Here is a 22,986-nt window from a genome sequence, read left to right as displayed (position 1 = left end):
TAACACACAAATACAATTCTATACCAATTAATCTGTTAATTCTTTTCATTAAAAATTGCAGTTTGCTATTGGTCAATATACTGAAAAATGGAGACAAATCTTGCTCAAATGCATTTTTAATTGTCATCTGCCATAGCAAGTAAGTTTTGACTAGAGTAAAGATAGCAATAAAAATAAATCCTACATCATTCAGGTCAAAAATTGCAAATGGACTTGTTGTTTTACGTAAATTACTAAACTTAGAAAATTAAAGATTTAGAAACAGCGATATTAAATTAAAAAAAACATTAATTCTGGGAAAGGCACAAGTATATGTTTTTTGGGGTAAGAAAAATTGCTGTAGAAAGGAGGCTTACTAAAAAAATGTAACTTAATCCTACTGTGGTTTGAGTTTAATATAATTCTTTTTGTTTTAGTTCCAGAGGATTGTGTAAGAAATGATAATGGTAAAGACACCCTTTAGTCAAAGTAATAGGAAGAAGAAAAATCATGATTGGGATATCATTTTTCTGAAACTAGTGTGTCATATTATAAAATATTCAACGATTTTTTTTGTTGGTACATTAGACAACCAAGAGGGAAATTAATTTGGGTCATATTGGCCAAGCTTTTAAAACTGATCACAGCCCTGTTTTTTAGGAAAAGAAGTTGATCCTCAGAACATGATTAAATTATATCTGATAATTTAATTAATTTAGTAGCAACTCAAATCTTTTTGTATGAAACACATGGGAAGTTTTCCACATAGAAAAATATCTGCACAAAAACTTGTTACAGCTTTTTGGAACAAATAAGAGGGTAAAATGCCAACTACTTAATTATAATAGTACATGTGAAACTAGTAATATCATTTTACATTAAACGTATACAAATAATAAAATTTATGACTGTCAATCAACAAAGTACCATCTAGGTTATCAACCAAATATCAATCAATATTTCCATGTATAACATATTTTCTACTGGAACACGTTCCTTAGACCAAATGATTCAGGGCAAAAAACTACAAATGACTAAGAATATTAATATATGTATATTACAAAAAACCTTAGTGCTTGATTTAAAGTTTTGCTCCATTAAATATTCTCCAACAACATCTCAAGTATACCATCTTGAATGGCAGTTTTAGGTATCTAATAATTTATATACAATGTATTTATATATTTATATATATATATTATTTCACAACAAAAAATAATTGCCCAGAACATTAGTATGGTGTCTTAGAGCAAGTCCCGGTGGAAAAGTGTAGCAGAGATTTTCATATAGCCTTAGCAAGAAATCTATTTCTCATTTTACATTATAGGTGTATTCACAAAATCATTCTTCGAACGCCACATTCACAGCAGTATTTTGCAGATTCAATTGGATATTTGGTACCACATTCATAACAGAATTTTGGTAACTGTGCAAGAGAATTTCCCTCATTGCTTTTGGAACTTCCTCCATTGATAGATGAACAGTCTCCACTGTCAAATCCAGCTCTATGTCAAGCATTAAAAATTCAAAATAATAAAACACAACAAAGATTAGAGCTAAAGAAATACATATTTCAATGATCTCTAAAATATTCTGAAATATTCTTTTCAGTAATAAAGAATTGATATATGGATTTTTGACCCAAGTAAACAACCTCTCCAAAAGAAACTTTTTCAGAATTCTGCTTTAAATGTCGACTAAATGTTTTATGCCACACATTTTCAATGGAAAACATTATGCCAATGAACTTAGCTGAATTACCTACAAGCATTTATGTCTCATTAAAAAATTCACATATAACATGGAAATCAAGGACAAAAGAAAACATTACATGGAATTTTGGGGATATTAGGATCACTTACACTTTTAATATTGAGTTGCTGTAAAAATTAAGAAAGTTATGTTTAGGGAATAGCTAGTGATTATCAATATTTGGTATATGTATATGTTGGTATACACACTGATAGACAAGTACAATACAGAAAATATCTGGCTTAGTTTGCCACCCCTAGAACTTAAAACAGAAACACAGCTACTTCCTTGCTTTGCAAAATAAAATTGGCTGAGGGAATATCCTTACACTATAATCCCAATTGTCCTGTGAGGTATCTAGTTTGACCATTGGGAACATAAATAGTTTTAATTTCAGTAAGGCTCTGAAGTTATGGGGAGAAAAAAACAATGACTTTCCAAAATACTTGACTACTTTAAGTCAAGTTCCACATTTATGTGGATTAGATTAGATTTTTTTATTTGCACAGTGCAAGATACATTTCACTGAGAAATGGTTCAATTTCATTGATTTTTTTAAAACAGAAAACCCTGACCCATTATGCCTTTCTCCGTATTTTCACACTTTTCTCCTTTTCTTTCATCTGCCAATTACTTCATCTGAATTAAAAGGTACAAATATAATTTACCTGGTTGAATAAGTTTCAGTGCCAAATGCTTTTCTTTTGTTTACCATCATACCCGGACCAGTGGTTCGTGTCATATTAGTAGATGCTCCCATCCGTGGTTTCATGGCCCCACTTAAAAGATGACGATATTATTATTATTATTATTATTATTATTATTATTATTAGAATTATGCAGAACTAAAATTATTCAATATTTAGGTTTATCCTAAACTTAACAAGTATGGCAAGCCTTGATTAGATTTCCTGCATTAAATTCCAGCACAGCACATTCCATAGATCTGCATAATTATTCCAGTGATCTTTTCAGTGTCTCCCAATATATAGCTGCTGTGGATATTCCAGCACAACACATCCTGTTGTCCTGTCCATTCCATTTTTTCTAGTCTTCCCTTCCTTCCCTCTTTTTACCTTCTCTCAGCTGCTAATGATGTCCCAGGATATATCCCTGTTCATCAGTTTATCATCACAATTACAGGAATTACAAATTTAGAGTGCCTGGCCCTAATTGATAAAGTTTAGGAAACAGTCATTGTTGCTAGTATTAATGTAAGAGTTTGCTAAAGAAAATCTGCAGTCGCAATCCACTTTTCTGGCATTGTCATTTTATGTGATTGCAATGAAATTGTGCAGTTAATGCTTTTAAAAATGCAGAATCATACTCTTATGTTATTTAATATAAATCAAATCCTTTGCTTATCATGGGTTTGCACTGTAGAATAGAAATATGAATATCAAATTATTCAAAAAACACAAAATGATGTTTGAGAGATTAAAAAAAATATTGTGCATTAAAAGCATTAACTGTCTCACTCAACAATTTATAACAAAACAGAACGGTTGAAATTTATCCGAACTCAAATTATTTATCATCATCTTCAAATTATTGTCTGATTATTATATAAGATCATAATATCATTTCTGAAAATTTCCTGGTTTTGATAGCATTATCCATTTCTTATAGAGAAGCTACACGTTGCCATCTAGAGGATAAAGACAAACTATTTTGCTCTTTAATTCTTTATAATCCAGTAACACTGGATTACTATCAAATGTTTTACTTCAAAGAAAACACCTCCAGCTGGTAAAAGATTTAGGAGGATAATTAAGAAGCTAAAAATTTATTTATTCAAAATGTTCAAAACTATAATATCACCACAGGTGAGAAAGCATTAAAAAGATACTAGAAAGGTTAGCAAGCAGAACCAAGCAAAATATCAGAGCCCAAATTATTTTAAATGATGCCTGCATTTATAAATGAAATATTTGGAGCTGCAACCTGAAAAAGTTGTGAGGGGATAGATGGTGGTCTTCTCTTGCCCTGAAAAATGCTGTATCTTTTTGAAAAATTGCACAAGCCATAATACAGAATTCTACAAGCAGAAGTAAAAGGAAGTAATATAAATTTAATCACTCCTCAAGTATGCCAAAGGTACCTAAAGGCAGGTGATATATCAAATGATTGAAGCCATTAAACCTCTTAAAATCATTTCATACCACTTGTAATGAAAATCACTTGTAATTTTATATGTGTTAACACAGTCAATGGTGTCACAGAGAAATTATATCTCAGGATTATAAAGAATATTCAACAGCAAATTAATTATTCATAGTTGAAATCCATTTACAACCTTAATGAAATCATTCATGGGAACGATACATTTATAAGACATTTTGATATAGACTGGTAAAGACTCAGAAATTAGTCTAGCTCTTAGGAAGAGAGCTTAAGAATGGAGTAAGAATAGGGTATCTTTTTAAGGCTAAGATTAAATCAAATGTTTTAATTATCTGTAACCCAAAACAGCTTCAAGTCATATTTTGAGATATGGAAAATGCAGTTAAGATAACCACATGTGTCATGAAGCCATATCCTGCTTTTGCTTTCAGAATTCTCATGACCACTTAAATGGCATAACTACCATTTAATGAATGACTATAAATCATTGATAGGAACACTCAACATCCCATTTCCTCTAATATTCTCATCAAGGAATGCAGACTAGTTGGACTTTGCTTAATTATTATCAGATTTCCATGGAAATGAGACCAGATCAAGTACAGTTCTAGAAACTTTCAGCACCTTGTCCTGTGAATCCCTTTGGCAGATTTAAGAATATACTTACCCTATTTGTGGACTTGCTTTCACTACATTTTTATGAGCTGGAGAACTCTGGATTTTGTTTCCTACTTGTCCACCTGGAGACAATATTTTATTTGCAGAGGAACCTTGTCATGAAAACATGAAAAACACTGTTTCTTTCACTGCAAGACTGACTTTTCACATTTACATATCTTTATGCACAGTCTAAGACCACAGTGCAAGGCCTAATACAAAAACTGCCAGCAGAATAACACAGATAATATAATCATACCTCAAAAAAATTGAGAACCAGGCCAAGAAAATCAAATTGATACTCAGATAATGCTAAAAATTGATCTAACTTAATTGTAATTTAATCAAAAATATTTTCTCTAAGAATGTTTTACTGTTCTTTTTCTTTCACGTGAAGAATTACAATTTGGCAGTAGTCTTTAGATGGATTAGATTGCCATTCCTAAGATTTCAGATCACCATAGGAACTACCCTCCCCCGCAACCTGAGACTCATTTATTCAGAAATAAAGGGCAATATTAAATCAGCAGGCTTAATATTTTAAATGGCATTGAAAAACAAGACCCTTGTCCTACTCTTTTATAGACTAGAAATGAGATTCCAATGCTATCTATTTTCTTCTATAGTATTAACAAATCAGGAGAAGCAATGAGAGAAAAGTAGGGTGATAAACGAGACATTAATATAGCAGTGACTACTCAACTCACTTGTTCATTGTTCTCTTAGGAATCTTATGAAGCAGAACAATGAAAACAGCACAATTGCTTTCAAAATTATTTGTCTCAGTTTTTAAAAATGCATCTTGAAATTGTCATTTTAATTGTTAAGATGTGGTTGCAGAGAAGAATATTTATTATGGCACATAATCACCTCAAACATATGATCAGAACTTCATTCACATTCTGCATATTACAGGTTTATTTGTATCAGCACTAAGTATCCTAACTTCTACCAACTTGGGCTAAATCTGTCTCAAGGTTTAAATTCCCTCTGAGCTACAAGAGAATGCCTAATTACAAAATTCCAGACAAAGAAATCACACACACATATGCACACATGTCCATTACTTGGTTGTGGTAAGCGTGATAAGGATGGTGGTGTTATTCCTGCAGAAGGTATCTTCTTTGCTGTTGGTGTCTTGTACTGAAATAACAAATATGATATCAGTTTTTCTAAGTTTCAATATCTTTCTAGTCATTATATTTATACTTTTGTCTGTCCTGTTTCAATTTCATATTTTCTTTTCTCATTAAACAAAATTTTTCCCTGTAGTTACTAATTGGAGTACGAAACCTTTGTATCCTTTAATTTTTATCCATTCAGCTCTTATTTAAACTTCAATTTATGCCTTTACAATTATAACATTCAATATAACACATAACTTCCAGTCGAATTCTGCTTGGTACATTCTTAAAATATGCGCTAAGTTCTTAAAGAGAAAAAAATATATATAACAATAAATAAATAAAATACTTATTCTATTCCAATTCAGCTCTATCATTAATGTTAGTTATAATCTTTGACATCTAACATTTCTTTTCAATAGGATATCATACTTGTAGGGACACTTATAATAGTTCCATAATTTTTTCATGAATTTAGGAAGGAATCAGATAATTAAAAGTAAGATTAAGAAAACTAAGGGAAGGGAAAAATTATTGAGAAAATAAGATATGGAATAGAACACAAAGATGAATATGAAATTGAATTTGCGTCTGTATGGAGAAGTGATAACCCGGGACCATGCTATTCTCAAAAAAAGAAACTTTACTTGTATTATGTTTTGTGAAAACCCAAATAAAAATTTTATAATAAAAAATATGATATCCATTTAAGCAAGTAATTTAACAGGTTAAATAACTTTCCACAATCATGCTGATTAAGTGTTATGTTTTTAATGCCCCTTATTTAAGGCAGACTTATGCCTACCCTTTTTATGTATTGCAGTTAAAGCATGTTACTTCGTTTTTAACAAGCATGATAATGTCCAACAAAGAGGAAGATGGTATTGCAATGTAACAAGAATAAACCAGCATGATCTCTGTGTTATTTGCTGCTAAAGCACATCAATTGAACCACAGACCAACGGTCAGTGTCCAGGAGTTATGTTCAACACATATAGAGAGTTATAGACTCTGACGGTTGTTCTACACTGTAGCAGCAGTTTTCTAAGATCTCAAAAAAGAGTACCGACCTTCCTTCCTCCCCTCCCTCCTAGTCTCCCAATTAACAGAATGACAAATACGATTTCTAACACTGAACAACGAGCTTTCACACTGAATCTAAATTAATTCTATGTAATAGAAGTGTAAACTAAAATTGGTATTGGACTACATATGGAATGTATGGATTGGATTGGCTAACCTTTGTTTCTTATTTTACTGTCTGAAGAATGGAAATGACTCTAAACTTATCACAAGTACAGGTATTGATGCAACTGAAAATCTGTTCTGATTAAATTATGGAGTCTACTACCATAAGGATGCTGTGAAAGCCATGTACTTGGATAACAGCAAATGGGGATTTATATAAATTCATGGAAGATAAGCCAACTTCTAGGTAAATTATGTGACTAAATACTCTGGCATATTCTACATAATAAAGAGGAAAAGACTTCAAAGCAGATGGTACTTTTGGAAAACGATTTGAATACACTTTTGTTTGCCTTTTTATTTCTTCAATGAAACAGCTAAAATACATTGCTCAAAAAAATAAAGGGAACACTTAAACAACACAATGTAACTCCAAGTCAATCACATTTCTGTGAAATCAAACTGTTCACTTAGGTAGCAAGACTGATTGACAATCAATTTCACATGCTGTTGTGCAAATGGAAGAGACAGCAGGTGGAAAGCATAGGCAGTTAGCAAGACATCCCCAATAAAGGATTGGTTCTGCAGGTGGTGACCACAGACCACTTCTCAGTTCCTATGCTTTCTGGCTGATGGTCTGGTCACTTTTGAATGCTGGTGGTGCTTTCACTCTAGTGGTAGCATGAGACGGAGTCTACAACCCACACAAGTGGCTCAGGTAGTGCAGCTCACCCAGGATGGCACATCAATGTGAGCTGTGGCAAGGTTTCCTGTGTCTGTCAGCGTAGTGTCCAGAGCATGGAGGTGCTACCAGGAGACAGGCCAGTACATCAGGAGACGTGGAGGTCGTAGGAGGTCAATAACCCAGCATCAGGACCACTACCTCCACCTTTGTGCAAGGAGGGACAGGAGGAGCAATGCCAGAGTCCTGCAAAATGAACTCGTGGGCCACAAATGTGCATGTGGCTGCTCAAACGGTCAGAAACAGACTCCATGAGGGTGGTATGAGGGCCCGATGTCCACAGGTGGGGGTTGTACTTACAGGCCAACACCGTGCAGGACGTTTGGCATTTGCCAGAGAACACCAAGTTTGGCAAATTCACCACTGGCACCCTGTGCTCTTCACAGATGAAAGCAGGTTCACACTGAGCACATGACAGATGTGACAGGGTCTGGAGACAGCGTGGAGAATGTTCTGCTGCCTGCAACATTCTCCAGCACGACCGGTTTGGCAGTGGGTCAGTAATGGTGTGGGGTGGCATTTCTTTACGGGGCCGCACAGCCCTCCATCTGCTCACCAGAGGTAGCCTGACTGCTATTAGGTACCGAGATGAGATCCTCAGACCCCTTGTGAGACCATATGCTGGTGCAGTTGGCCCTGGGTTCTTCCTAATGCAAGACAATGCTAAACCTCAGGTGGCTGGAGTGTGTCAGCAGTTTCTCCAAGACGAAGGCATTGATGCTATGGACTGGCCCTCCCGTTCCCCAGACCTGAATCCAATTGAGCACATCTGGGACATCATGTCTCGCTCCATCCACCAATGCCACGTTACACCACAGACTGTCCAGGAGTTGGGGGATGCTTTAGTCCAGGTGTGGAAGGAGATCCCTCAGGAGACCATCCACCACATCAGGAGCATGCCCAGGCGTTGTAGGGAGGTCATACACGTGGAGGCCACACACACTATTAAGCCTCATTTTGACTTGTTTTAAGGACATTACCACATCAGGAGCATGCCCAGGCGTTGTAGGGAGGTCATACAGGTACATGGAGGCCACACACACTACTGAGCCTCATTTTGACTTGTTTTAAGGACATTACATCAAAGTTGGATCAGCCTGTAGTGTTTTTTTCCACTTTAATTTTGAGTGTAACTCCAAATCCAGACCTCCACGGGTTGCTAAATTTGATTTCCATTGATAATTTTTGTGTGATTTTGTTGTCAGCACATTCAACTATGTAATGAACGAAGTATTTAATAAGAATACTTCATTCATTCAGATCTAGGATGTCTTATTTTTGTGTTCCCTTTATTTTTTTGAGCAGTGTAGATTAAAATAATAGCCTATCTGTAATGTTCAACTTCCCATAAAGACTTATAAAAAGCAATCTGTATTGGTTCTCTATTATTTACTCCTGGTTTCTTAGCGCCTTCCCAGATTTTGTCAGATTGTTGTTGTTTCTTAAATATCCAAAAGAAATAAAACAGAACAGAATAGAATTTTGGAGGTCTTCTAGTCTAACCCCGTTCAGTCAGGAAGTCCTATACCATTTCAGACAAATGGTTGTCCAATCTCTTCTTAAAAACTTCCAGTGTTGGAAAATCCACAACTTCTGGAGGCAAGTTTCAAGAACTTTCAAGTTATTATTTAATTTTAAAACATGCTTGTTTTTAAAACAGTAAAATGAAAAGAATGAAATTTATTTACCTGTATTCGAGCAGGAAGCTTCCCTTTAACTTCACTAACCACTTTCCCTTTATTAGAAATACGTGCTGCCTGTTCTTTGCAGAAATTGATATGTCGATCAGCTGCATTTTCATTAAATCGCCTCTGGCAGTATGGACACTGAATATAATCTATATTCAACAGAAATTTATGAAATACAGATACATAACAAATGGCTATTCATAACTTCACTCACTCAATTGATCAATACAATTTTTCTCTCATGAGACTTAGAATTAATGCTCTGATGTCATAACATTTATAACAGCTGCTATTTACACAAAAAATGTGTGTGTGTGTGTGTGTGTGTGTGTGTGTGTGTGTAATATTTCATAGGACTATATAAATTCTGCAGGGGAGGGGGAAATATAGTACATCTAGAATGTATGTAAATTAAGTTACTGGAGCACTCCATTATTTTCTCTTAATTACCCAGCTAAAAACAATGTTTTTTATATTTCTGTCTACCTTCACAATTTTAGGTTTTGAGTCTTATTTCAAAATTCTGAGAATAACCAGGGAACCAATCAAGTTCTCTTCGATCTAATCAACAGGACTCTTTAAAGGAACAGGTTCCAACTGCATCCCACCCGCTAAGCTGCTTCAGTTCAATGATAACAAATAGCCCATCCCCTCTATTCCATATGTGCTAACATCTTTCCATATATGTATTTTAATACAACCTGTGTCCATCTAAGTGTTTGCAAAGAAAAAAATAAAAGTTCTTGGGAGTTCTGTTTCTTTGATTACAATTGCAGAAATGCCTGCAAAGTGTGATGAGAGAAACATATCAGTATATTTTCAAACACATAGTTTTTACAACTCTAGTTTCATACAGCAATACAGGACTCCCATGTATGGATGGATGAGGGAAAAGGCATTGGCTGATGGCTGGCTTTAGCTCAGTCAGGGGAAAATTGAAAGTGGTGAACATTGTTGTTGTTTTTAACAGAAGTTTAAAACTGATTTAAAAAACTAGATTCAATGATATAGTCGTCTGAATTCCTTCCCTAGGACAATTAGACTGAACAAGATCTTATTTGTGGTCACACACGGGGAAGTGTGGTAAAGCAAGACAAAAGCCAAATAATTAAATCTTTCCTCTTAAGTGTAGATTCCTTTCCAATTCCAGGTGTAAAAAGTTTTAGTGCAAAACCTCTGACAAATAATCAATGACAAATAATCAAGGCTGCAGTAACTTAGGACAAACTTGCCTCTTTTTCTACTGATGTAAACGTGCAATTATTTCCTATATAATAATTTAGAAATGATTCAGTAACAGAGCTTTGTGTGAAGATAAAAAAAAAGAATCATGGTATCAGGTCTAGGTCTGTGTCATTCATAAAAGATACTCTATATAATTAAAGTTTTGCATATAAAGAAGACAGATAAACAGAACAGACATGATAGGTAGAATCTAATTTTTTCAAATCACCCAGTACTCCTAAAAGTTTACTCTCTGAATAAAAACAAAATCAAATATAGAGGATTTCGGATATAAAGTTATCTGTCCTAACAAGCATGGTGATCATGTATGATTGATTGATAGAGCTATGTAACTGTTCAAAAATAATACTGCATGAACATATGCTAAAATGTATACATATCTCAAATTCAAATTATATACCAGGATCATAAGAAGGAGGTGGTGGCGGCGGCAATTTTCCACCTTCTTTAAGAACCTGATCTACTCCTTTGGCTGCTCTTATAGCTGCTAAGAGCTCCTGGTGCTTTCGTCGCCAGTTTGATGGTTTCTTTGGAGGTTCTGGCTAAGGAGACAACACAGACAACAGACATAGTTTTGCGATGTAAAACATTTGATTTCTCTTGTTCCCAATACAATAAGCAATAACTCAAACAACACCAGCTAAATAAAAACACTGTATTATTTTTAACCAGGCTATCTGCCAAACTACATTTAGTCTTTGAGACAAGTGCTGTGATAGCACTTATGAAAGTAAAGTAGGCAAACAAAAAGTAAATTTAATATTCCAGGCAAGCTGAATTCCAAGTAAGAACAATGTCTGATTATAATCACTTCCTACTCTTCTGAATGCTTGCTGAATTGTCATTAAGGAGAGCTATTTTCTTGTTTTCAATATAGTTAGGTATTGCTTTAAACTTAGAAGTAATTACTGTTATATTAACTGCTCACATAGGAATGCAGAACTAGATTAATTTAAAGTATTAGGTCTGCCCAACACCAACAAAATATATCTAGTACAGTATAAAATTATACAGAGAAAGTTAAGCACTTAGATCATTAGAGATGAGAACTCCAAGGTCTTTGGATCATCAACAAGGTCTTGACTATTCAGTTGGTATTTTACTTTCTGACTTTTTTTGCCAATATGTAAGACAGATCATTTATTTGTTGAGATTTGAAGTTGCCATTTGTTTGACCATTCTGATACATAGTCGAGGTCTTTTTGAAGGGTAGCAGTATTGTCTGTGGTGTTGAAGAGCTTTACATCATCAGCGAAGAGAACACAGTTGCTCTTAATATGATCACAGAGGTCATTTATGTAGAACATGAAGAAAGTTGGTCCTAGAACACTGTTCTGGGGGACATCAGTGTTGACAGGTACAGAATTTGATAGGACACTTCCAATTTGACCATTTGTTGTCTGTTTGACAGGAATGCTTCTATCCAGTTATGCAGGTGTCCAGAGATACCATAAGATTTTAGTTTTAGTAGTAGTTTGTCGTGTACCACCGAATCAAAGGCTTTACAGAAGTCTATGTAGATTGTGTCTATTGCTTTGCCCTGATTGAGTTGTGTAGTCCATATGTTTTTGCAGTGTAAGAGTTGCAGATTACAGGATAGTTTTTTTCTGAAACCAAATTGTTTATTAGAGAGTAGGTTGTTTGTCTTGAGTTGATGATAAAGATAATGCCAAGATAAAAGAAATATTATACGAGAAGTACACTTAAAACAATTAAGTTCTTTAATCAAAGAAAAAAATAAATCAGTACATTACTTTGAATAAGTTCCTAAAAGCTCATAACATATTTGCAACCAATATTACATAGGTTTTTTAAAAAATAATAACTATATTTCAGCATTTGGGTACTTACCCGTGGTTTTATAGGCTTTACTGTGGAAATATCAGTTCCCTCTGCTCTCTGTCTGCTAGAGTCAAATGTTTTTCTTTTTTTAGCAGCAGTTTTTTGGCAAATGGGAGCATGTTTTTTCTGTGAAATGAACATTTAAAAAAGTGGAATATTTATACTTGGATTTTTAAAAATTCATTATCAGCTCCCTGTCAGGAAAGAAAAGCAAAAAACTCAAGAGATAAAGCTTACAGGAAGTCCTCAACCTATGACTATAATTGAATTTTGCTTGATAAGCAATGTGGTCATTAAGCGAATCATACGATCAGACCTGATTCTACTACCATTTTTATCATGACCATTAAGCAAATCACCATAACTGTTCAGTAAATCCAGCTTTCTTGCATGGAGTTTGCATCTGACCCAAGGAGCCCAGCATCTGGCACTGTATCAACAATCACTGTCTTTGTCTATCCTTGTGGTTTTCTTGATAAAACACAGAAGTAGTTTACTCCTGTGCAGCATGAAATACCTTCACCACTGTCACTAAAAGAGATCAATAAAATAGAACAGAATAGAATACTTTATTGACCAAGTGGGATTGTTTCCAGAACCTTCCTATGGGATAGAACCTGTACAAGCTCTTGCTTGCCATACATGGGGAGCTGAGATGATTTCATGCCTTGAGTGACTCTGCTAGTAGTACTTATACTTAGACTATAATGGTCTTCACTCATTTCTTCTGGGAAGGCAGGAGGAATAAAGGCAGTTTATTCAAACTGCCTTTAGGGGAGAAGCCAAGATATATGCTAGCAGCTTTTGAAATAAACTCCTGACTTGCAACAGGCCTTACTGATTTGGGCATAACCTGATGCCTTTAAAATGTCACTTGGGGCAAGAAAATAACCCAGACCAGCCCCAATAACATTACCGGAACCCTCAAATTTAACAAGGCAACCTGACATTATAAGGCTGCTGTATGAAGGGGCAACTAATATATTTAGTATTTTCTGCCTTGATCACTGGGTTTATAAACAAGCTTACTTAACTTATGACTTGCATATGAACGCTTACTTGCATATGATTCAGACAGATCCTGAAAACCCAACATTTATTTATTTTTTAATCAGTTCTGTACCCAGGAATTAGGCTGGGTTATTAAAAATAATGAAAATCTTGGTACTATAAAAAGATGGGCAAAACGTAACGACTCAGTGTCAAAATTACTCTATATGAGAGTATGAGTGGAAAATCCAGATGTTCCACTTGATTGAAAGAGTTGCCACCTCCCTCTTCTACACACCTGGCCAGGGTCAACACTATTAAGAACACTATGTTCCAAGTCAAGTTCCTGATAGGAATTCAACAAATGGCATCAAGAAGAGTTTTTACAAAGGTCTGTAATGGTAACATAAATCACAAATATGGAGATGATGAATCATAGAAGGAGAAAGAAGAAACAAACCTTTAAGGAAACATTTCAGTGAAATGAAAGTTCCATTGTCTGGAAAAACAGAGTCCTACCAAGATATTTGCTTGTGGATTTTAGTATCTGAGAATTTATCAGTTATCACCACGAGGATGGTGGGTTAATTTTAAACAATACTATAGAGATTATTTTAATGGAAACAATATTGAACTATGTATCAATATGGACTTGAACTGAGTTTCTATGTATTTTGAATAAACCTTTCCTTCATGCTGTCATGGTGTTTACTTTTGTACCTGCTCTTATGGGAACATGAAAAAGGAGAGGGAAGAACATCAAGAAAGAACATTCTTTTTGGGTCTTGTGAAAGGGTGGTTATGCCTTATATAATACCATATTTCAAGGCCAAAAAACTGACCAAGTAAATGGAGAAAAAAGCATTATCTTGCTTAGGCCTTCAAATTACTCTAAAGAACTGGTAGAAAATACCAGGGCTTCTACCAAAATACAGAATCAGACAAGACTTGGCACTTTCCCCACAAATAAGCTTCTACCCATCCCCACTTTAGAGATTCCCTGATGTTATGGCTGGAACAATAAAGACTGTCTTGTAGTCCGTAGTTTGGGAAAGGACTCAATTATTTGAGATGTTCCCTACACTTTTGCAATATCATGTATGGAGTAGCCCTTGTGAAAAAAAAAGCACAAAGAAGGAATTGAAATAACTTTGCTCAACAAGCTCAGTTTCTATCTCCTGGAGACTTCTCTACAGGCTGAAGTGAACAAGCAGTCTTCCTGTTGCTGAGGGAACACTGCAAAGCATAAATTGGCAGCTCAGAGGCTTTTGTATCATTGGGCCTCCTGACAAGGTCAGAGGTAACTAGTTGCTTAACCAGCCATCCTACTTATCTATACCTAACAGGAAAAAGGAGGGAGAAAACTTCTGCAGCTTCTTCAAAAAATGGTCTGAAAGCTGGCAGGAAAAAAAGCTATTCTCTACAAAGCAGAGAAAAAGATGATGGGATCATGTTCTCCTTTTACAAAATAGCATATAATTGTTCCATTAAAAAATTCCATCATAGCAATAATAGCAATAAGCTTATATACTGCCCCATAGTGCTTTGCAGCATCCCTGAGTGGTTTACAAATGTCAGTATATTCCTCCCAGCAATCTGGTTCCTCATTTTACTGACCTCGGAAAAATGGAAGGCTGAGTCATCCTTGAGCTCTAATCAAACTCCAGGCTGTGGGCAGAGTTTGCCTGCAATACAGCATTCTAACCACTGCACCACCAGGATTCCTATCATTTCTCACCTTGATTTAAATAAATGGGGCGTTGGTTGTTACCTGATACGCTTCTTCTCGTAGAGCTGCGTAGAGCATCCAGAGTGGGAGGTGCTCCAGTCTCAGCTCTCACAGGCTGCGCTTGAATTGAGGAACGCTCCTCCCCATCACATGGTCCCTCGTAGCGTTCCCCAGTTTTGCGAAGACGAGAAGGAAAAGGCCTTCTGATCCTAACTAACAACTAGTCCATTGGCCGAAACAAGATTCCCCACCAGACGGAAATAAAAGGGTGGGGCTGGATGCTCTACGCAGCTCTAGAGAAGAAGTGTATCAGGTAAGAACCAACGCCCCTTCTCCATAGAGCTGCTGCGAGCATCCAGAGTGGGACATACCAAAGCTTGCCGAGTCCTACGGGAGGGACCCCGTCTGGTTCGGAATCTCCTCTGGATCCTCAAGGACCCGTTGTAGGACCCGCCTACCAAAAGAGGCCTCCGCCAAGGCAAAAACATCAATTTTGTAATGCCTGATGAAAGGGGACGGGGATGCCCAGGTGGCAGCCCGGCAGATGTCGGTTATTGAAGCTTGCGTGGCCCAGGCGGCCGAGGTAGCTGCGCTCCTGGTGGAGTGCGCAGTTATGCCGGAGGGGATAGGTAGAGCCTGTGCCTGGTATGCTTTCGATATAGCGGCCCTGATCCAACGGCCAATAGTGGTAGGTGACACTTTGTGACCGAGCGACTTGGGTTGGAACTACAGAAATAATGCCTCTGACTTCCGGAAGGGCTGGGTGCGCCTGATGTAGATCCTCAGGGCGCACCTCACGTCAAGGGTGTGCCACTGTCTCTCCCTTTCCCGAGAAGGTCTAGGGCAGAAGTTCGGGAGGATGAGCTCCTGCGCTCTGTGGAAAGCTGAGTTAATCTTGGGTAAGAAGGTGGGCTCGGGCTGGAGAACGACCCAATTGGAATGGAACATGCATAGATCTTTTCTGATAGACAGGGCTGCTATGTCCCAAATCCGGCGGGCAGATATGATAGCAACGAGAAATACAGCCTTGAGCGTCAGAAACTGAAGGGAGGCCTCCCTGATGGGTTCGAAGGGAGGCTTGGTGAGTGAAACGAGAACCGTATTGAGGTCCCAGGTAGGATAACTGTGGACAGCTGGGGGGCGTAGGTTGGAAGCTCCTTTAAGAAAGGCCCAGATACAGGGGTGGTGGGAGAGGGAACCCTTGCTACCGATGGAAATAACGGTTGCCAGGGCCGCGACCTGCCATCTCAAGGTGTTAGGGGACAATCCCTTGTTAAGGCCCTCTTGGAGGAAATCCAGGACTTGTGCAATGGAGGGAGAGAGGGGATTGGTCTGGAGTTTGTGGGACCAATTACGGAAGGCGACCCACGTGGCGTTGTATATTCACGTGGTCAAGGGCCGTCTGGCTGCCAGAATGGTGTCTATGACCTGGCTGGAGAACTTCTCCCTCCTTAAGCGGTCCCGCTCAACCTCCAGACGGCTAATTGGAGCCATTGGGGTTCCGGGTGTAGAAGTGGACCCTGAGACAGGGAGATCTTGTCGGGATCCTCCAGGGGGGCACTGAAAGATTGCGGAGGTCTGCAAACCACGGACGTCTGGGCCAATAGGGGGCAACCAGAAGGACTTCCGCTTGCTCCAGGATTAGCTTGTGGATGACCCTGGGGATGAGGGCCAGAGGGGGGAAGGCGTAAAGAAGCCCTGGGGGCCAGGAGCAACGCAGGGCGTTGTGGTTCTCCACCCTGTGTGAGGGGTACCTGGAGAAGAACCTTGGGAGCTGGGCATTGAGGGGGGATGCAAAGAGGTCCACTTTTGGAAGGCTGAAGATTGAGGCCGCCTCCCTGAATAGGGATGGGTGGAGACACCATTCCACTTGGTCTAGGGTGGCTCTGCTGAGCCAGTCCACTCGGATGTTTAGCGCCCCCGAGATATGGTCTGCCTTGATGGATGTAAGGTTTGCTTCCGCCCAGCGACAAAGGCGTTCAGCCTCCCTCATGAGCCGAATCGATTGGGTGCCCCCCTGTCTGTTGATATGGGCTTTGGCCGTCACGTTGTCTGTGAGGACCAGTGTCACCCGCATACCTGAGGGAGGAAACTGCGAAGTGCCAGGTAAACGGCGTGGAGCTCCAACCAGTTTATGCTTCAGAATCGTTCTGTGGTTGACCATCTGCCCTGGGACGAGAGAGAGTGGAGGTGTGCACCCCATCTGAACAGGCTTGCGTCTGTATTGAGGGTCAGCCTGTTGGGCTCCTTGAAGTAGTGGCCCTTGTTGATGGCCGGTCTGGTCCACCGGAGGAGGGACGTAAGGACTCTTGGAGAAACCCTGACCATGAGCCTTGAGTTCCTCCTTCCTGATCACTGATACGGAAGCAGCAACCATTGAAAGGATCTGGTATGAAAACCGGCCCAGGGAACAATAGAGATGCATGAAACCATTTTGCCTAACAATTTTGACAAGTCTAACAAAGAAACCTTTTTTGAACGTCTAATAAGATGAACGGATTTTTGAATGCTAAGGAGTCTTTCCGGGGACAGGAAGACCAGCTCCTGAACAGTGTCAATCACCTCCCCCAGATGGGTTAACCGGGTAGAAGGGGAAAGGTGACTTTTTTTCCAATTTATCAGGAACCCGTGGTCCTGGAGGGCAGAGAGAGTGATTCTGGTGTCTCTTTCTGCCTGATCTTTGGAGGGGGACAGGATGAGGATGTCATCCAGGTAGCAGTGGAGACAGACTGGGAGGCTTCTCAGGTGGGCTGCCAGGGCCGCCAGGACCTTGGTGAAGGCCCTGGGGGCCGAGGACAGTCCGAAGGGAAGTGCGATGTACTGGAAGTGTTGTTTGTTATAGGAGAAACATAGGAACTTGTAGTGAGAGGGCCGAATTGCGATGTACAAGTACGCCTCTGAGAGGTCAATTGAAGTGAACCAGTCCCCTCGTCTGGTTCCTAGAAGGATAGATTGTAATGTGTGCATTTTAAAGTTGCGGGGAGACAGGTAGCAATTCAGTCTTTTTAAGTCTAAGATCGCCCTCCAACCCCCCAAGTGTTTTGGCACTACAAACAGATGGGAATAGAAACCCTGTCCTCGTTGAGCGACGGGGAGGGGTTGAATAGCTTTTATGTCAAGGAGGTGACTGATGGCGGCCTCCATGAGAGCATGCTTGGCAGGGTCTCTGGAGAGGGGGGGAAGTCATGAAGAAGTCGGGAGGGGGGGACTGGAACTCACGGGCAAGGCCAAAGCGGACAGTGTCTCTGACCCAGGCATCGGAGGTGGAGGCCTCCCATCGGTTGCGTCCACCGATGGGGAGGGAGTGGATTAAGTTATCTGGAGCGCCGAAAGGGCCTGCTCCCAGATCCCCGGAAGGGCCTTTTATAGGAGCCACCCCTTCGGGACCTCTCAGCAGAATCAGCCCGATCTTGGGATGGGGGCGGCCGGTAGGAGGGAGATCTCTGGTACCTGGGGGGAAAGGAGATCTGGAAGGAGGAACGAAAGGATCCTCGTCGAAAGGGCAGGGGGGCTCTGGAGTTGGACCTCCGAAAAAGAGAGGGGAGGTATTTGCGCTTGTTACGACTCTCGACCAGCAAGGGATCAAGGACCGGACCAAATAATTTACCTCCCGAAATGGGAGCGGATGCCAATTTCACCTTGTTCTTAATGTCCGCTTGCCAGTGGCGGAGCCAGAGCAAGCGGCGAGCTGTGACCTGCAATGATATGGCCCTGGTGGAGAATTTCACAGACTGATAAGTGGCATCGGCCGAGAACTCAACCGCGGTCGTGAGCTTTGCAATGTCCTGGTGTGCCCTAAGATTGGACGTGGGGTCATGTTGCTTTAGCTGGCGGAGCCATCTGATAGAGGATCTGGTGAAGAAAGATGCGGCCGTGGCTGATCTAATGGCCCAGGCATCAGATTGGTGAGCCCGGCGTAAGGCCAGCTCGGCTCGCTTGTCTTCTGGTTTCAGGGCCTCTAGGGCATTGCTAGGGATCAAGGAAGAAGCCAGGCCCATGATGGGCTCGTCGACCGTGGGGGTGTCCAACAGGAGAGAGAAGTCAGGATCAAGGTTGAAAAACCTTTTGTCCTGACTGGAGGGGGCTGGAGGCGCCCCTGTAGAGGCCAGCTGTTTGGAGACCAGGTCGGAAAAGATAGGTGGGACCAGGATGACCTCGGTCTCTACTACCGGCTGCCTAAAGATGGAGTCATCGCCCCCCCCCCCGAGGCAGTGGGAAGTGGGTCGGAGGGAGGCTGGGAGATCAGGCCGGAGATATTCTTGGCCTTGAAAAGAATGGATTTGAAAAGATGCAGTTTGAACAGTCCTACAAAGGCGGGCTGGTCAGGGGTGAGGCCTTCATCCTCTGACATTTCCCCCTCCATTGGATCCGCCCCCGAAAGGGGTTCACTATAGATCATGGACCCCAATTCAAAGTCCTCTTCTTCCCCGAATTGGATCGGGTCCCCTTGATCTTGTTCCTGCTCCTCCTCCTCTACCCCATGAGAAAGAGAGAGGTCCCTCTGAGAGTGTACCTGACCATGTGAAAGATCCAATCTGGGGAGAGATCTGATGGATGGAGACTGGACTTCAGGGGCCGCAGGCCGAGTGGCCGGACCGACCATCTGCTGGAGACCCTGCGCAATTCCCTGGCGGATGGCAAACTCCATCCAGGATCTCATTTTCTCAGGGATTTCGACCATGGGATCCTCCTCTGGTTCCTCTTGGCGCAAGCCAGCAGCAGTGGGGGTGAAGGTAGCTTCGGGGACTTGTCTAGGCGCCGGACCCGAAGATTGAGCAGGTGAGGGAGGAGGAGGGTGGAGTTGGGTGGAGGTAGAGGGAGTGGCGGGAGGGAGGGTCAGAGGCATGGAGCATGACTCTCTAGACCGCCTATCGATTTCCCTCTCCAATGCCTTGTGGCGTCTGAGGGCATCCTTCTGTGAGACTTTGGAGGTCTCCTTTGCCTGTCTGCGCAGATAATGCGTTTTGGACTTGGCCTTCAGAGAAGGTCCACGTGAAGCATTGTCATCTGCCATCTGAAAAAAATGCTGAAAAAAAATTGTTTAGAATTAGTAAGAGATGGTTGGCTCGTCTAGTTTTGCGACCTGCACCAAGGCTGGGTGTCACAGCGGTTGTTTCACGCCCCGCTTTTGGTAAAAAAAATTTTTTGTGTTGATTTTTATGGTTTGTTGTATTTATTCATTTATTAATTATTTTTTTAAAAAAAATACCAGTCTGATATTATTGCAGTAATGTAACAAATACAAATATATATGGAAAAATTTGAGCCTATTGCTCTTTCGGTTTTATTTATTTATTTATTTAATTTTGTTCCAGCGGAAAAGAGGGAGGCTGCCCCAGGAAGGAGCAGCAGTTGCAAGGCACAAGGGTAATTCAATTAGCCGAAAGGAACGTCAGAGGCCTGAGAAAAAAGGGAAAAAACAAGTATTGGCCTTCAGCAGCTGCCTCCCCAGATGAAGACTGGGGGGTTGAAAACGCTGCTACCTCGCCAGCTGAGGGGGCTACGGAAGCCAACGGACCTTAGGAAGGCTCAGGGACCCTCGAAAAACGACCCAGAGGGAATGAGTGATAGGCTTTAAGCAGTCCCTGGGGATCTGCTTAGTGAGTTAGATTGTCAATGCAGCCTGGAGAATGGCCCAAAATGGCGGCCGCGAGCCGGCGCTGAGGGAGAAGGGCTATCAGCGGCGGAAATCACTCTCCCGATAGAGGAGGCCTATGAGGGCCTGAAACGGGAGGAGAAGGGGGCAGTTAGCTCTCCCTTGGTATATCGGCGTTCAGTGGGGGGGAAACAACCAATTGGAGGCAGGAATGAAAGCGAAAGCGCAAATAGGTAAAACAAACGAAGCGGTAGCTGAAGGTGGGGGGGCGCCAACAGCGTGAAGCGCTGGAATTCTGCCCGATTATCACCCCCCCCAGAAGGGGAAAGAACGCTCCCCTAGGGAGGCTCTAGACCCCAAGGCTAACTGCGCAGAAATAATATAAAATAAACGGTCCAACCTGGAAGTGAAGAGAGAAAATCCTGAGTCGGCCAAGAGCTCAGAGAAAACACAGCCTGACTGTCACGAGGCTGAGCTAAAACTGGGGAACGCTACGAGGGATCACGTGATGGGGAGGAGCGTTCCTCAATTCAAGCTCAGCCTGTGAGAGCCGAGACTAGAGCACCTCCCACTCTGGATGCTCGCAGCACCTCTATGGAGAATCATCGGACATTATACTCATATACTTACTAATGCAGGTGGAAAAAAAGTCCTTCCACAAATCCGACATGGTAATAATTCTTCAGACTGTTGTGCATTTTTATAATCTGAAAAAGAAAGATACACACAATTGTTGGGGCAATAGGAATCCTCTTTAACATTTCTTAGCCAACAACAGTATGTTGGTCTACTTAAAATGGACTGATACTGAACCTAACCTAAACTATAATTGTAATTGTGGACTTGTAGATTTAATTCAGAAAATGCTCTTTAAAGATAGAAATACTCTGCATTTCTCATTTGGAAGCATAACATTTTTTTCCGAGCTTTGTCTACAGTACTGATAAATTTATAGTCCTTGGAAAGATTCCCTGATAGATCAATAATAAAAAAAATTAGACCAATGTATAAATAATTTGAAAGACTTGGATAGTGAAATCAAGGAATTCAAAAATACGGGAATCTGGAAAGACACACTTTTTTATTGTTTTGTATTCTGCATACAATACTTCCCATTAAACATTAAAAAAACAATACCATGCATTTTCTTTTTCAAAAATGTTAGTGCTTATTTAATTTAGGATAGGGTAAATAATACTCCACATATTTTTTTTATTTGAAAGAAAATATAGTACAGCATTCAGAATGTTTTGATAATTTTAAAGAAACTGGACAAGAAAATTAATTATTCTGAAGTCTTTTTTGGTCATACTGCAAACAGATATAATAAATTAGTATTACTATTTATGTATTATATAACAGACTGAACAAAGGATGAGAAAGTAACTCATGATATTCTCCATTCACATATAATTTTTGGATTCTATATTGGGATTATCTGGAAAATCCATTAAAAGAAAATAGAAAAGAAAAACCGTAATTTCCTAGCAATATGTTAACATCAATATCCAAACTTTCCTGAGGGAGATTTAAAACGTTTCATTATCAAATGTAATTTTTCTGTTAAGCTTATTTGACTAGAAAACAAAGCTTCACAGGCAACACAAAGAAGCTGTGAGTTACAGCTGATTTCCAGAGGAATTTCAGTGCCAATATTTCCCCAAAAAGAATGTGGAACTACTACTCAGTTCTGCCCAGGTCTACTACATTCCTAAAGAAAATAATTATTTAATAAAGAACTCATACAGTTATTGCTCATATTCAGGGGATTTTGAGTAAATGCTTTTTATCTTAAGATTTTCAAAATAATGTTAAGAAAATAACTGTTTATAAACTTATATTTTACAATTTATGCAAATAAAAATCACTATTGTTTTAAGAAACTAATTGCTTCTAATGATTTTCAACCAACCTAGGGGTGTCTATTATGTTCTTTTGGCATAATGGTAACAGATAGTACTACATAATATTCATGTGATTAAACAACTATAATACTGTATTTGCTTTCAACAATCTTATCTCTGAACTACTACTCTTGGCATATTTCAACTGACTTCAGTTTTATTTTCCAAAAGCAAATAATCTATTAGGAAGCTAAATATTTCCTTAGTTTTTCAATAATGTAATACAAAGAATGAAATCATGAATGGTTTTATATGCACAGCCTTTCTATGTAGAGTGATCTATGTGCATAAATATAAAAGAATTACATTACATGCATGTAACCACACATATTTTCAAATGCCACTAGAAATGGAGGTGGAACATTTGGAATGTTAGATTTTCAGCCATAAGATTTCTGCATGTACATATAGAAAAGGAAGCAGGCA

At 39.6% G+C, this 22,986-nt stretch overlaps 1 protein-coding gene across 4 annotated transcripts in view; it reads right to left on the bottom strand.

Annotated features, from left to right (window-relative positions):
* Positions 1–666: 666 nt before the first annotated feature.
* The window catches only part of ZC2HC1A (zinc finger C2HC-type containing 1A), a 30,867-nt gene continuing 8,547 nt past the window's right edge, over positions 667–22,986 (bottom strand). For 2 of the 4 annotated variants that reach the window (XM_087931431.1, XM_087931432.1), the window contains exons 2-9: positions 21,287–21,363; positions 12,351–12,467; positions 10,900–11,041; positions 9,255–9,403; positions 5,559–5,655; positions 4,523–4,625; positions 2,400–2,510; positions 667–1,484 (exon numbers count right to left, since the gene is read on the bottom strand). In XM_087931431.1, the coding sequence (XP_087787557.1) occupies positions 1,313–1,484; positions 2,400–2,510; positions 4,523–4,625; positions 5,559–5,655; positions 9,255–9,403; positions 10,900–11,041; positions 12,351–12,467; positions 21,287–21,363 (968 nt within the window). In that variant the 3' untranslated portion in view covers positions 667–1,312. The remainder of the gene's footprint in view (positions 1,485–2,399; positions 2,511–4,522; positions 4,626–5,558; positions 5,656–9,254; positions 9,404–10,899; positions 11,042–12,350; positions 12,468–21,286; positions 21,364–22,986) is intronic. The other 2 variants (XM_026706057.2, XM_026706058.2) reach the window with 1 other exon arrangement.

The sequence above is a fragment of the Pseudonaja textilis genome, chromosome 3 (genome assembly GCF_049901715.1).
Source record: "Pseudonaja textilis isolate UNSWEBS1 chromosome 3, rPseTex1.2, whole genome shotgun sequence".
NCBI lineage: Eukaryota > Metazoa > Chordata > Lepidosauria > Squamata > Elapidae > Pseudonaja > Pseudonaja textilis.
This window is presented reverse-complemented; position numbering and strand designations above follow the sequence as displayed.